The sequence below is a fragment of the Prionailurus bengalensis genome, chromosome E4 (genome assembly GCF_016509475.1).
Source record: "Prionailurus bengalensis isolate Pbe53 chromosome E4, Fcat_Pben_1.1_paternal_pri, whole genome shotgun sequence".
In the NCBI taxonomy this organism is placed as follows: domain Eukaryota; kingdom Metazoa; phylum Chordata; class Mammalia; order Carnivora; family Felidae; genus Prionailurus; species Prionailurus bengalensis.
In genome coordinates this window covers 2,233,061-2,248,305 of record NC_057360.1, presented here as the reverse complement: position 1 = coordinate 2,248,305, position 15,245 = coordinate 2,233,061, and the positions used below count along the sequence as shown (strand labels likewise).

The 15,245-nt window shown below is 61.9% G+C and overlaps 1 protein-coding gene across 2 annotated transcripts in view; it reads left to right on the top strand.

The window, feature by feature from the left end:
* PARP1 (poly(ADP-ribose) polymerase 1) overlaps window positions 1–15,043 on the top strand; it is a 38,939-nt gene extending 23,896 nt beyond the window's left edge. Inside the window, exons 10-23 of one of the 2 annotated variants that reach the window (XM_043568929.1) lie at window positions 764–1,006; window positions 1,137–1,205; window positions 1,425–1,557; window positions 3,215–3,410; window positions 6,432–6,560; window positions 8,693–8,776; window positions 10,196–10,318; window positions 10,926–11,054; window positions 11,781–11,879; window positions 12,272–12,424; window positions 12,779–12,906; window positions 13,557–13,618; window positions 14,174–14,288; window positions 14,530–15,043. In XM_043568929.1, the coding sequence (XP_043424864.1) occupies window positions 764–1,006; window positions 1,137–1,205; window positions 1,425–1,557; window positions 3,215–3,410; window positions 6,432–6,560; window positions 8,693–8,776; window positions 10,196–10,318; window positions 10,926–11,054; window positions 11,781–11,879; window positions 12,272–12,424; window positions 12,779–12,906; window positions 13,557–13,618; window positions 14,174–14,288; window positions 14,530–14,611 (1,745 nt within the window). In that variant the 3' untranslated portion in view covers window positions 14,612–15,043. The remainder of the gene's footprint in view (window positions 1–763; window positions 1,007–1,136; window positions 1,206–1,424; window positions 1,558–3,214; window positions 3,411–6,431; window positions 6,561–8,692; window positions 8,777–10,195; window positions 10,319–10,925; window positions 11,055–11,780; window positions 11,880–12,271; window positions 12,425–12,778; window positions 12,907–13,556; window positions 13,619–14,173; window positions 14,289–14,529) is intronic. The other variant, XM_043568930.1, reaches the window with a different exon arrangement.
* Window positions 15,044–15,245: the final 202 nt, after the last annotated feature.

Sequence of the window (15,245 nt, the reverse complement as noted above, 5' to 3'; positions counted from 1 at the left end):
GAGGAAGCAAAACCACGCAGGGCCGGCCTGAAACCTCACAGAGGTCGGTCAGCGGAGCAGACCGGGGAGCCAAGCGGTAAACCTGGCGTAAAGGGTCGATTCACCTACAGCAGAGGAGCCGAGACGACCCAGCGGGAAAGCTGGATCCCTAGCTCGCCCCGCTCACAAAAATCTCCGAGTGGATTACAGATCCGGCTTCCCTCACCTCCGTCTTGTTCGATTGCCCGTCTTCTCCACTTCTCTGTTCAAGTCGGGAGAAACGGCCGAGGCGTTAGCGGGACGCAGACGGCAGCGCGTTTTTACGGTGTCGTGAGGCCCGAGGCCATAAAAGTCTTCGAAGAAAACCCAGGCGGTGAGCTCGGGTCTTGGCTCGGCCTTGGCGACGGTTCTCTCCCACCTGACACCAAACGCAGAAACGAACCAGCGGGACTAGTGGAACTGAAAGGCCCCTGTGGGTACGGGAAACCGGGACGGAATACGGGGGCCCCCGCGGAACAGGGGAAGTGACCCGAGTCCCGCGTGCGGCCCGGTGCGTGGCGGTGCGCTGGGTGATGCGCTGGGGGAGGGCGGCCCGGCAGAGGCGGGCTCGGGGTTCCTTGCCCGGTTGTGGCGCTGCCGACCGCGCAGCAGGCGGCCCCGGCCCCGAGCGCTAGGCGACGAGGACGGGGCCACGGTGCCCGTGTCGGAGGCTCGGGCTCCGTCGACCGTGGCGTCGTGCGTGTCCCCGCTGACGCCTCGGCTGTCTCTCCCCCGACTTGAACAGAGGAGGTGGAGAAGATGAGCAAGAAGATGGAGGAGGTGAGGGAAGCCGGCGTCCGCGTGGTATCTGAGGACTTCCTCCAGGACGCATCCGCCTCCACCAGCAGCCTGCAGGATTTGCTCTTGGCCCACGTCCTGGCCCCCTGGGGGGCCGACGTGAAGGCGGAGCCCGTGGAGGCCGCGGCCCCCAAAGGGAAGTCGGGGGTCGCACTGCCCAAGAAGAGCAAGGGCCCCGCCAAGGAGGAAGGTGAGGCTTCCCCGGCCCCTGGGTGCCCTCGCCCCCATCCCCGCCCCCACCCCTCGCCCCGCCCCGCCCTGCCCCTGCCGCCTCCCAGGCACTTTTTATTCGTGCTTGAACCTGTATGTCCCTTTCCAAGGCGTCAACAAATCTGAGAAGAGAATGAAGTTAACCCTTAAAGGTGGCGCCGCCGTCGATCCCGATTCTGGTGAGCGTGAGCGAGCAGGCGGGAGGCCGGGAGGCCGGGCTGGGCCACGTGGCGCCTGGGCCCTCCTGTCTCCTCGGGCTCCCCCGATCCTGAGGACACCTGTGTTTCACGGGGAGCCTCCTGAAGGCGGTGGGTGTGAACCCCACACCCGCAGACCCTCTTCTCCCCGCGCGCTTCAGCCCCTCGGAGAGAAAAGCAGGCGCCTCCCCTCCATGACAGGTCTGGAACATTCTGCGCACGTCCTGGAGAAAGGCGGGAAGGTGTTCAGCGCCACCCTTGGCCTGGTGGACATCGTGAAGGGAACCAACTCCTATTACAAGCTGCAGCTGTTGGAGGACGACAAGGAAAGCAGGTGTGTCCCGGGGACGGGACAGAGGCCCTGCGGGGGCTGCGGAGCCAGCCTCCTCGCCGAGAGCGCTGGTGTGGCTGGGCCTTCGGTGGGAGGGAAGCCACCTTCGCCCCAGACGGCCTGGCCCCCCAGCGTCCGGCCCCCGACTTCGGGGCACGAGCTGGCACTGCATCTCCCAAGACTTCTCACAGCCCCCCAAAGATTCCCGAGTCCTGATCCCTTCACGTGCGCTTGAAGGCTTCTTGAAGCAGGTGAGGTTGGGCAAGAACCGAACCCGCTCCTTTTTTTTTTTTTCTCAAGGTTCATTTATTTTGAGAGAAAGAGCCGGGTGCGTGCAGGGGAGGGGCAGAGAGGGACAGAGAGAGGCCCAGGCAGCGTCCTTGCTGTCCACGCAGAGCCTGACAAGGGGCTCGAACTCACGAACTGTGCGATCGCGACCCGAGCCGAAACCAAGGTTCGGACGTGCAACCGGCTGAGCCCCCAGGCGCCCCGCGAACTTCCTTGTATCGTGTTCCTTGAAACCCCTGGTTCCTCTCGGGGGTCAGCTTCACCGTCCTTGCTGGCACATGGACGCCGTTGACCCCCGGCGCTCCAGGGGGCCTGGAAGCTTTGCTGGTTGGGAGGCAGGCCCTGTGATCACAGCGACCCCGGGCCAGTTCAGCCAGCCCCTAGTGCATCTTGGCCGGCATCTGTCTGGCGGCCCGAGGGCTCGGCGTCTCCCCGTCGTTCCCGCTTTCATCAGAGCGCTCACCCACCAAGTGAATCCCAAAGTGACCCTGAGAGAGACCAGTGGGCTCCTTAGATTTTCTGAAGAGATGAGCCCCACGTCACGTGGCTTCCCACCTCCCCTGGTGGACGTGTTTTCTGGTGGCCCAGATTCACTGGGGCTCACAGTGAAGGGGCCACGTGGGCTGTTGGGTCGGGACGGCTTTTCAGGACAGCTCAGTATAGCGCCTCCCAAGCGTTTCCAGGGAAAGAAACGGAGCAGAGGATGAATTTCTCTGCCTTTGGGCCACAGCCCAGAAAACTGCCGGGAAGCCCCAAGTTTTCTTTGAATTCTTTGGTTTTACTTTGAAAGCGCATACAAATCTGGCGTTTGGGGTTCTGATTACGTCTTTGTATGTCGTGAAGTAAAAGTTAGGTCACGTGTTCTTTCCCCTGAGGATAGTTAAGTCCCCCAGAGGTAAGCGGCGCACCTAGGGGACCCAGTGCCGTGTACCCCGGTTGACGTGGAAACGGAGAGGGGTGGTCAGGTCTGTAGGCTCGGCCGGCTTGCCCCCGTCATCCCCACGTGCCGTCCCATCCGAGCCCAGCGGTCCCAGTGTCTCGGGCGCGTCGGCAGCGGTTGCATCTGTCGAGCCGCAGGACTCCCCGACAGAGCTTGTTGTGTTTCTCTCAGGAGCAAAACCGGGCGTTTTATGTAAACGTTGGTAAAGCCCGGGGCTTGCTCCACAAGCTTGGCTGCCAGATGCAAGTGTTTAGACTTCTGATTCTCAGTTGCATACAACATAAAGGTGCTCTGTTGTAATAGTTCCCTTTACTTCTCCGTGTCGTTTTGCGCCCAAGCAGGACGGACGGCAGGGAAGGGGAGACCCCTGAGTGTGAGTGGCTGACCCACAGGTCTGTCTGATTTCCCCCCCACCCCCCACCCCCGCCCCAGGTACTGGATATTCAGGTCCTGGGGCCGCGTGGGCACCGTGATTGGCAGCAACAAGCTGGAGCAGGTGCCGTCCAAGGACGGTGCCATCGAGCACTTTATGAAATTATACGAGGAGAAGACCGGCAACGCCTGGCAGGCCAAAACCTTCACGAAGTTTCCCAAAAAGTTCTACCCTCTGGAGATCGACTACGGCCAGGTAATTGCGGAAGGTCCGGCGCCGTCTGGTTGTAGCGAGAGGGAGGGACGCCCCGGGCGGGTGGCATCGTCACTGGGGAGTGCTGCTGGACGCTCAGAGTGAACACCGGCCCTTCCCAAACGATCAAGAGGGGGGAGCGCTCCCCAACGGAACGACGCGGCCAACGTCACGTGGAGAGCAGAACCACACGAAGTCGTCGCCAGGAAACGCCAAAAGCCTTACGAGCGTGAGCGCAGCACGCTTACCAGCGCGGAGGGCTTGTGCGGCACCCCGAGTGGGACCGGCCCCCAGGAACGGGAGGTCGGGGCAGCGCGCGCAGACGGGCGGACCGCAGAGGAATCGGACGGGTCGGGGCATGCGGTCGAGTTAGTAGACACGGAAGAAGCATCTGCTAAAACCTAGCAGCCGTTCACAGGTGAAATGCACGCCCTCGAGGGTGAGGTGGAGCTTAGGTGAGGACCCTGTGCCACCGTGGAGATTGCGGGTGTGGCTTCTGTCGCGTGACCTGGCTTAGGTTCCAGGTAGAGTTAAAGTGACAGTGACTTGGGCTCTGCTGGGTCACGGTTTGGGCCCCACGTTATCTCCTGACGGTTTCTGTCGTGTGTTGGTAGCTCACCTGTTCGGTCACCGGAGAGTCTTCTGTTGTGCCTTGCTGGGTAGTTTGTGGACATCTGGACCTTCGTTCTGGCAAAATGCCTTACCCTGTTTTTTATGCAGAAATCTGTTACGCTTGACCCTTGGCCAGCGTGGGGGTCGGGGGGCACAGCGCAGTCTGCCAGTGCGGTCATGGATCCACGTGAAGTTTGTTTGTGTTTATTTTGAGAGAGAGAGAGAGAACCTGCCCTCGCACGCGGGGGAGGGGTAGAGGGGGGAGACAATCCCAAGCAGGCTCCGCTCTGTCAGCGCACGCAGAGCCCAGCATGGGGTCCGAACCCACAAACTGTGAGATCGTGACCCGAGCTGAGATCAGGCGTCAGACACTTGACCGACTTGACCACCCAGGCACCCCAAGGGTCAGCTGCACTTTTAAAGGAAAGACGTTTCTTTTCACAGAAGGAAAGATTTATGGATAAGTAGAGATTTTGATTCCCAGCCTTTGAGGCCTGAAGTGTCTCAGATGGGAGCTCTCTAGCTTAGAGAGTGCCGTGAGCTCTCACCATTAAAAATAGAATTTATCGAAGCCTGGCAGGCTCAGTCTGTGGGGCATGTGACTCTTGGGGTTATGAGTTCGAGCCTCACGTTGAGTGTGGAGATTACAATCAAATATCTTTATTAGAATTAAACTGGTGTGTCGCGTTGAGGTTGAGATCGCAGAGATCGTCTGGCTCGGCAGTGCCCCCTACTGGTTAATTTTCCTGGTTTCAAAAATACATTTTAGAAATTTTTGAGAATGACGAAGATACAAAAAAAATCACGATCGCCCAGAATTAAGTGCAGTTAAGATCACGGTGTATGTCTTCCGTGCTCCCCTCCCTCCATGGGCACTTGTCCCCACCAGAAAATTGGAGCCTTGCCTTGCCAGCTGTGCTGAGACCACCCGCTCCTTCCCTGGACAGACCTGGAGCGTTTCCCCGCTGTCCAGATGCGCGACCACGTTGTACCTGTCTCAGTAGCTGCGTTTTGTTTGTTTCATTTAGAGAGAAAGGGAAGGTCGCATGGGGGAAGGGGGGGGGGCAGGGAGAGCAAGCGGGGGAGGACAAAGAGAGAGAGGGGATCCCAAGAGAGAGAATCCCAAGCAGGCTCCAGGCTGGCAGCGTAGAGCCCAGTGTGGGGCTGAATCCCACGACCTTGAGATCATGACCTGAGCAGAGATCAAGAGTCAGACGCTTCACCGACTGAGCCACCCAGGCACACTGCCCCCCACCCCCGCCAGTAGCGACGTTTTAAAAAGCAAAAAGAAACTGTAAAACTAATTTTAGTGCTTTATTTTCCTTTTGTTTTTCTTCCTTTTTTCTTTTGAAACTAAAGTTCTGAAATTCGCTGTATTTTTAGCCCTTGCAGCCTGTCTCAGCTCCGACTGAGTACATTTCAGAGCCAGCAGCTACTGAACGAGGCCGCGCTGATCTAGAGCAGCATCTGTTGAGGCCGCGCAGGTGGTCAGAGGTCACGGTTCATAGGCTGCGAATCGCCTGTAACTGCGCGAACGTTTACATAAACGTTTCTGTGGTTGTTCCCGTCGGTGGCGGAGGCACCGGGTTACGGAGTAAATGCAGATAAATAAGGCTTCTAACGCGTGGCCGGTTTGCTTTCTGGTGAAGTTAACGAGTGCACGAAGCGTGGATCCGCCGTGTGTGGACAGCAGCGGCCGGGAGCAGGAACACGACGCGGATGACGCGGATTCCAGGATCCGTGTCCGGTGCCAGTTAGGCTCACTCAGATACTAGGGACACCGTGACGGACAGGGCGCGGTCCCTGCCCTCATTCGAAAGCGCCGAGCGTTCAGGCGCTCTCCGTGCAGCGTGGTGTTGACTTAGCCCGGGTCCTCCAGGCTTTGTGCGGGAGTAAAGCTTTGTGCCCTTAGCTTCTCGGGAAGTGCGATCCCAGGGAGCGGGGGTGAGGCGGGGAGGGCGGAGGGTTCATGCAGGAGTGGGTCTGCGAGCGTGATCCTCTGGGACTGCGTGGGAGGCTGTAGGCGCTCAGCCCTGGGGTTCGGCAGCGTAAGGGGGGGAGGAGCACTGGTCCGGTGTCCCCTTGGTCTGTGGCGGGCCCTGGGCAGGTTCTCGGGTAGGAGGTGACGAGTAGGAAGGGGTGAGGGCACCAGGGGGGCGCGTGTGCCTGCGGGTCAGGGTGCGCGGAGCTGGGTGCCGCCGCGGGGGTCGGAGGAAGGGTCTAGAGCGGCCGTAGGGACTTAGGGGCGCTTGGGGGGCGTCCGATCGCAGTGCTCCCGCTGCGGCCCTCCCCACGCCGTGGTTTCCGTGCCCTTGGTGCTTGGATCCCGCCACCTCTCTCTGCGGCTCGGGCGCCACCGCCGCTCCTCTTGGCTTGTCGCCTGGGATCTCTCACCGGTCCTCTTCCCTCCAGGACGAAGAGGCGGTAAAGAAGCTGACGGTGAACCCCGGCACCAAGTCCAAGCTCCCCAAGCCGGTGCAGGACCTCATTACGATGATCTTCGACGTGGAGAGCATGAAGAAAGCCATGGTGGAATACGAGGTGACCGCGCCTTTCTTTGATCTGCGCTTTGCCCCTGGCGCTGGGAGTGTGACGCCCGGTCGGAGCTCGCAGGCTGGTACGCAGGGGCTGGCGCGGGGCCCCGGAGCGTTCGTGTCGGGAGCCCGATCCTCAGCCCGAGGCCGACACGGGGCCGCTGGCGCTCCTGAGAAGATGGTTGACTTGCTGTGAGGCCTGTGGTATGTAGGGAGCCGGCCCTGGGCCCCGTCCCCTCGCGCCAGGCCCCTCGATGCCGAGCACGCTTGTCCTGCAAGCCCGGGGTGCGTCTGCTTACGGCGAAAGAATCGGGCAGTACTGAGGAGGCTGGAGAACTTTCTGCGGGGGCCACGGGACAGAGCTCCTCCTGTTTTCAAGAAGAGGGCAGGGGTGGGTTTGCCGTGTTCCCGCTGCCCGGGGCAGGGCCGGGGGCTCTGAGGGTGCGGCCGGGTGTCCCCGTTCGTTCTCCAGCCTGGCTCTGCTTTGCCCCGGGGGTGAGCGCGGATCCCCTTGTGGGGCTCGGCCCAGCGGCTGTTCGAGAACGCGTCTCGTTCTCCTGGAGGTTCCTTGGTGGGTTTGCCAGCGGCCGGGCTGTGCCATCCCGTTCCCGTAGACCCCCGAGCCGCCTTCTGTCAGGATGGCCAGCCAGCGTGGGGCTTGGGGACAGGCTCACGGGGTCGGGGGTGCATGAGGAGTAGCGAGGAGGCGCCCAGGGAAGAGGGTCTTGTCTCCGTTTGTTTAATGTTTTAAAAGAAGCGCCCCGTGGGTCATTTCTGGCTCCCTGTGCTCTGGTTCGTGGGATTTCTCGACTCCGGGCGGAACAGGCGTCTCCCTGGGCAAAGCCGGTTTGGGGCTGGCTTTCTCTCACACGGGAGACTCAGTTTCTCAGGAAGAGCAGGGCCCCTGGTGGGGAGAGAGCCCGTGGGGAGTGTGTGGGGAGTGGGGGGCCCGCACGGGATAGGGTCTCAGGTAGATGGGAAAACGTGGCGGCCTGGGAGCTCTGTCCCGGCGGGCCCGCCTTCGTGTCCCCTGTGGCTCGCTGTCCCGGCCGGGTCGGTAGGGCTGGGCCCCTGGTTTCTCTCGTCCCCACGGCCGGGGTGGAGGTTTTGAGGGGTGCAGGCCAGGAGACCGGTCTCTTCAGATGAGCACCAGGGCCCCACGGTCGGGGTGCCGCTCGCTTCAGAGAACCGGCCCCCCTCGGAGCCACTTTCCTCAGCGGCTTCCAGCCCCCGTTTCTGGTCGGACCGGAGATGCTGCGTTCAGTCCCATGCCCTGTGCTGGCCTCGGGGTAGATCGCCCACCTTCTCCCCCAGACCCAGCTCCGGCTGCTCAACCTCCCGGAAACTGGCCCCACCCCTACCAGGGTGGAGGGGAGAGAAGCGTGTGCCACGGGGGAAGGCCATTACTGGCCGCCGTGGCCGCCGCCCCACTTGTGCCTGGCACGTCCTCGTACCCCGTTAGTCACCGCGGGGGCTCCGTTCCTGGGATGCCCGCTCGGCCCCACGGGCTCAGGTGGGACCTGGGGACTCGGAAGGGTTCGGGACGCGGGAGCAAGGAGCACGGGCCCAGTGTCTCACAGGCGGGGGGGGGGGGGTGCCCTCTGAGGAGTGTGGTCCCTCATACAGACGGGAGAGCGGGGCCAAGGGCAGGTGCGTCCCTAGATGTGGGCCCTGTGGAGCCGCGTCCCCGGTCTTTCCACGACAGCTCAACACCTGTCGGTCATTCCCAAGGCGGTGTGAGCGGGAGTGGTATTGCTGGAAAAGCGTGTGACCTTTCGGGGTAACTGACGAAAAGGGACAGCGTCAATTCGAACATAAACGCGTATGCTCAGAAGCATGTGCTTTGGGAAAAACATCTTCGCCGCTTTACGTTCCCACTCAGCTGGGAGCAGCCTTAGCCGTGCGGGGGGACCTCCTCCTCCCGACGGGGATTGGTGGGGGTCGCGGGGGCCGGGGGCACCTCATGCGGGCTCTGCCTGCAGCGAGCGAGATCCTTCTCACACGCAGACCCCGGGTGCGGGCGGGGCCGCGAGCTGTAGCGCTGGGTCCCCGATCTCCCGGGAAGACGGGGCGCTTGCCCACCGTCCCGTCTCCACCGCTGAGCGGCTTTCGGAGGGAAAACGCCCCCTGTGTCCTCAGATTGACCTTCAGAAGATGCCCTTGGGGAAGCTGAGCAAGAGGCAGATCCAGGCGGCCTATTCCATCCTCGGCGAGGTCCAGCAGGTAGGCAGGGCCTCCCAGGCCTCTGCACCCCGCCTAGCAACGTCCCACGCCGCGGCGCACGGGGCTTAGGTTTCTTCAGATAAGCGTCACAAGCGTCTGCTACGTGCCAGAGGTGGGTGCGAGACTAATGAGTTAGCCGTGTTTTCAGTGATGGCATACGTAAGTCTAGAAACCGGATTAGGTGTTTGGTTCTCCCGCCTCATAAAAATGACCTGATTTTGTGTGCGCTTCGGAGTCAGGCTGAAATTGGGGGCGCCTGGCTGGCTCAGTCGTGGAGCGTGCGACTCTTGATCTCGGGGTCGTGAGTAGAAGCGCCAGGTTGGGTATAGAGATCACGAGGTCGCTGAAAATCCTAAAAAGAAACGAGAAGTTGAAATTGTTTTGCGGTTGCTAGGAAACCATCAACCAGAGAGCGAAATGTTTTCTCCGTTTCGTTCGTGCTCATTGGACATCACCCCTCCTGGTCCCCGGTCCCTCCCTGTGTGCCCTGATGGGCCGGGTGCAGGCCTGGCCTGTGAGGGAAGAGCACCGGGAAGCTCAAGTCGGACCCCAAGGGCGGAAAGTGCTGGAAAAGAGCCCTTGAACCGGAGCCCGTCAATCCAGCTAGCAGCTGCGCCTTAGCCCTGCTAAGGGCTTTCCTTGTCGCCCGCCGGCTGGGACGTGAAAGCGTTTGCTGTTCCAGAACCCCCGGTGGAAAGGCTGGGATGCCCTGCCCCCCCCCTCCCCCCCCCCCCCCCCCCCCCCCCCCCCCCCCCCCCCCCAAGCAGAGCGAACTACAGACAGAAACATTAGGAATCGGGGAAGCCTGTGTCCCAGTGAGAAGCACACGTGCGGCCTGGGGCCTTGCGGGGGCCACATCGTCGCCCCTTTGCCGCCCGTGCCCCCCCTGCCGTGTCTGCCGAGTGTCCCAGTGGTCCAGCTCCTCCGTGTCTGCATTTATTGAGCACTTCCTGCATACGGGGCTCTAGTTGGCATTGCGGCAGTAGGGGAGCTAAGCCTTTCTGCATCTGGACCTCCGGGTGTGATAGAAACGAGTCCCTGCCTTAAAGCTGAAGGTCGGTGGGTAACAGGTTTGCCAGAGTTCATAGCGGTGGGGTCTTTCCCTTCAGCGTTTTATAGTGTAAAAATCCCAGGCGTTTCAGAAAGAGGAGTGTCTCGGGGGTGCCCGTGAGGTCGTCACCTGGCCGCTCCCGTTGACATCTCACGTGACGGTGGGGTGTGACAGGTCCACGGGTGCACAGTTCTTCCTAGAAACGGAAATTCACGTGGGGAGGGGTCCTGTGCTCAGGGTGGAGTGGCACCAACTCTAGCTGGTCTTGGAAATTTCCGGGCCACTCCGGAGCCGGCTCGGACCTGCCGCATGCGGGGCCCTGCCAGCTGCCGCCTCAGTCCGTGTCCCCTCTGTTCCGTCCCCTGAAGGCGGTGTCCCAGGGCAGCAGTGATTCCCAGATCCTGGATCTCTCCAATCGCTTCTACACCCTGATCCCCCACGACTTTGGGATGAAGAAGCCTCCGCTCCTGAACAACGCGGACAGCGTGCAGGTAGCTCGCGGGTCCCGGCGGGGGCCCCGGGTCCGCTGGGCGCGGATGCACCTGGGTGTCACTCCCTGCCGCCGCTCCTCCGTGTCGTGACCCCTGAGGGCCGGGGGCAGTGCCGGGAGGACCTCGGGGCCCTCGCTTCAAAGTGGGATTTCTTCCCACGTCAGTGGAGACAGACCCCAGGCAAAACAGATGGGCTTTCTGCCCTGGCTGCGCCACGCGGGGCTGGCGGCAGGAGCCGCGGGGCAGGACAGCCTCTCCTGACAGCATCGCTCCCCTGCTTTCCCTCCCTGCCTCAGGGAGCCGGCCCCCGGTCCCCACCTGTCCCCACCTGTCCCCACCTGTCCCCACCTGTCCCCACCTGTCCCCACCTGTCCCCACCTGTCCGTGTGCGGGGTTGGAAATGCGTTCTCACCGCAGGCTTGTAGCTTCCGGCCGTCCCCTCCCCCGGGGAGCAAGCCGCCCCCACCCCACCCCCGGCATCCCGGAGGGTCCTCGGTAGTGTTCACTGAGCGGCGGGTGGGTGACAGGCTGTCCCCCCACACACACACCCAGCTGGAAGGTCCCCCCACCCTGGTGCCAGCCCGACGTGTGCCTTCTGTTCCTCCAGGCCAAGGTGGAGATGCTGGACAACCTGCTGGACATCGAAGTGGCCTACAGCCTGCTCAGGGGTGGCTCGGACGATAGCAGCAAGGACCCCATCGATGTCAACTATGAGAAGCTCAAGACTGACATCAAGGTAACAGCCCCCCTCTGGCACACCTGACCGCTGTCCCCGGGGAGCGGCGGGCCCTGAAGCAGATGGCCGGTGGCCCGTACGGAACCGTGGGGCAGCTCACCTGTAAACAGGCACCTTGGTGGCCGGGCAGCCTTCCCGGCCAGGGCCTCTGCTATAGGATTTTGAGGGGCCTTCCAGAAAGTTCCTTCTTCCTCAGTCTAGAGAGGATCTGTTTTGGACGTTTGCGTGGTGTGAATCCCAGAAGGTGCAGAAGGTGACGGCAGCCGTGACAAACGTACGGTGCCGGGTCCGTGCTCTGGGGCCGAGGGACTGTGCCGCAGGCCCCTCAACTTTCGGGGGGCCGGGGCTTGGGCAGAAGAAGTCCCCCTGCCTCGGGCCCGGCAGGGTTGTAAGTGTGAGCCTGGAACAGGGTGTTTACGTCCCTGAAAAGAGCGTTTGCTTCCCGCTTGGGACAAAACGCGTCTGTAGGGCCAGGTAGAACAAGCCACCAAACGCCCCTCGATGGGTCCCGGGGGCACCTTCTTGACCGTAATGCTGTGGGCCTGGTTCTTGGTGTGGGACTCGTTCTCTATTTTAATTAAGCGGAGGGAACCAGAGTTCCTAGAACACCCAGCCTTTCCCACGGCGCGTGTTTGAAGCCGTGTGTGGCGCCTCGTATGTGGCCGTTACTCCGTCGGGGGCTCTCCGGGGTCTCCCTCGCTCTGATTCCAAGACACGACGTTCTAGGTGGTGGACAGAGACTCCGAGGAAGCGGAGACCATCAGGAAATACGTGAAGAACACTCACGCGACCACGCACAACGCCTACGACCTGGAAGTTGTTGACGTAAGAACCTCTCCCTCCCCCGCCACTCCCTCCAGCGTGGGCCTGGGTGGGAAAGAATCGTTGACTTCGCCTCGAGTAACGGGAGGAAGCGACTCGTTTGTCGAGCAGGGACAGTAGTGGTCTCACGGTTGAGGGTGGCTTCTTCCTCTTTTCCTGTTTTGTTTCTTTTTTTATTCGTTTTCTGTCCCAAAGCCAAGTTTGGGAATCGGGAAGTTGTATCAGACACGCATGGAGGGTCCGCTGTGGGCTCCCGTGCCGCCCGTCCCCACCCCACCGAACCACCTGTCCTGCCGGAACGGGCCGCGCCCTCCGGCGGGGGGGAGGGGGGGGAGACAGTGGCCGGTAGATGTGTGTTAGGCGGAGTAACAAGTGGCGTCCGTCTCCTCGGGCAGATTTTTAAGATCGAGCGTGAAGGCGAGAGCCAGCGCTATAAGCCGTTCAAGCAGCTGCGGAACCGGCGGCTGCTGTGGCACGGATCCAGGACCACCAACTTCGCCGGGATCCTGTCGCAGGGGCTCCGCATCGCCCCGCCTGAAGCGCCCGTGGTACGTGCCTGGCCCGGGGCGCGGGGGCGGGGCCTCGTTGAAGGGTGGGCTCGGGCTCCGCCACGGCCGACAGGTGGCCATTGCCAGACCCTGAGCCCCGCGTTTGACTCTCGGGAGGAGGTGAGAGTAACGGCCGACGTTATGAGGCGTTGACACGCGCCAGGCACTGAGCTGAACGCGCACAGACTCGTTGGGCTTTCACGAGAGCCCCGTGAGGTTCTTGCCCGGTTCAGAGGAGAGGAGAGGGGAGTCCCGAGGATATGTAGCGGCCCCGTGTCCCTGGTGCCTGGCCCCGGTCGGCGGTGCTCCGGATGTCGGCTGGCAGGTTTCAGTGTCCCTTTTCCAACCCTCCAGACCGGCTACATGTTTGGTAAAGGGATCTACTTCGCCGACATGGTGTCCAAGAGCGCCAACTACTGCCACACGTCCCAGGGAGACCCCATAGGCCTGATCCTGCTGGGAGAAGTTGCCCTTGGAAACATGTGAGTGAGCCTGGCCTCGGGCGGGTCTCAGAACTCCCTTGGCCACCGCGACGGGGGGACCGGTTCTGGCCGAGTGAACTAGGGAGGCCCAGGAGCGCCTCACAAAACCCAGGATCGGGGATCCAGCCTGGCCTCGGGAACCGGCAGCGCCCACCTTCCTGTGCCCCGAGAAGCCGGGCCGGCTCGCACAGACGATGGTCACCCCGTAGCGCGCACACGCCCCACCGGTGTTTAGATTTTCCGTCCAAGTCCATCCCAGTTTCAAGTTCCCCGCAGAGAAAATCTGGTGGGTCCCGTGTGGGTCGGGCGTCAGCCTTGATCCTGCGATGTCACACGGAAAGCAGGGTTCGGTAATGAGCTGGGGGCCTGGGGATCGTGGCCCGGGCAGAGAAGCCTCGAGAGCGGCCGGCCGCGGCTCTAGACAGACCCTCTCCTTCGTAGTGGCCCCGGAGCCGTGGTCGCGGACGCAGTCGATGCACGAAGAGCACACCCTCGCTTTCTGAAGCCGGGCTGGGAGGGAGCTCCGGCGGCGAGGGCGCGCTGGGTTCTCGGGGCGCTTGTCGGTTCTCACGTGGCTTCCCGCCGGTCAGACTGTTGGGGTGGGAGCCCTCGGGCCGTGGAGGCCGCTGACACTGACCTCTCCTGAACAGGTACGAGCTGAAGCATGCCGCGCATATCAGCAAGTTACCCAAGGGCAAGCACAGCGTCAAAGGTAGGGTGGCTCAGAAACTGCCCCAGGCGCCTGGGACACCACCGGGAGGGCGCTTTCTCCCCCCAGAAGGCTGTGTTCCCGTAGCTTGTTGTAGAAACTCCGCTCATGCTCTGTGGCTGGCGTCGCAGACGGCAAAGGAGGGTCTTGGCGCGGGCCGCAGCAGGCAGGGGCATTGGGTTCTGACCTGGCTCCGCTGCGGCTCGAGAGCGTCTCGTGACCTCTCCACGCAGTGGGGCTTGGGGCGTCTTGGATCGCGCGGCTCACGGCCCCTGATGATTTGGGGGCTCCACCTGCCAGGCGGAAGTGACTGCAGTTCTGCTCAGCAGAAAGAGGATCCCGGGGGGTGGGGGGGCTGTTCTTGAACTCAGTAAGGCTCGGGCCCCGGGAACGTGGCGTGTAACCTACAGGCTTCTCTATCCAGAAGAAGGACAGAGCGCGGAATTTGCCTGTGGCTTTAAAACGGACGCGTAGACCCAACATAACACGGACCGCCTCTCCTGGAAACATTTTCCGCCTCTGTCCTCACAATCCGTATCACTCCGGCCTTCTCTGCAGGTTTGGGCAAGACGACCCCCGACCCTTCAGCCAGCATCACCATGGATGGCGTAGAAGTTCCCCTTGGGACGGGGATCCCGTCGGGCGTTAATGATACCTGTCTGCTGTATAACGAGTATCCTTTTCCGCGTGGGCCGTGGGCCACGCTGTCCACGCAGGGGCAGCAGTCCCTCGCGCGCCCAGCGTCCCGGGCGCAGCCTGACGGAGACCCCGGCCGACATGCCTTCGGCGGCCTGCCCTGGGGGAGAGAGCGGGCGCTCCGCGTCCGGGGGGCCTGGTCTGCGGGGTGTGACCTTGGCGGCCGCGGGTGCTCGCTCCGTCGTGAGACCGTGTGCTCCTTGACGCGCCCCCTCCAGGTACATTGTGTACGACGTCGCTCAGGTAAATCTGAAGTACCTGCTGAAGCTCAAGTTCAACTTCAAGACGTCCCTGTGGTGAGCCCGGGGACGTGTGGCCGAGGCGCAGCCGGGGGCGGGGGCCGGTGCGCCCCCGCTCGGCGGCCGAGAGCGCGAACCTTCCTAAATCCCCTCAGAAAGGATTCTCTGTGAGCGTTTGGTCACGTGTGAAACGATGTTCCTAGCTTTTCAAACCCCTTGTTTGTGTGGGTCTGGGGGTGGGACGGGCGGTGGGGTCCTGCCAGCCAGAAGCCGGGTGGCGACAGCTGACGAGACACGAGAGGCTGGGGCCGGGTGTTCGTCCAGACTAGTCCCGCGGGAAGAGCCAGGCCCGGTCAGAACGTCTGCCTTACTGGTTTCCCCAGGGGAGGAAAGAATAATCTTCCGTCACTTCTAAGCGTCTGCCTTTAGTTCGGGTTTTGGAAAAATGTTAAGCGTTTATTTTGAGGTAAAAATAAAAACTAATTTCATACTACTTAGATTTTCTTTATTTTGCATCAATTCCCTTTTTTTTTTTTAGACCTTTCTCCCCCCTTCCCCGCCCCCCCCGTGTGTGAGTTCTGTGGGGAGACCAGGAGGAGGGAGATCAACGATTTCTTCTTATACTTAGACCAAAAAAAAAAAAAAAAGTGCTTTCCTTTTCTAGAGACACGCGGACAGGGAAGCTCTTAGAATCT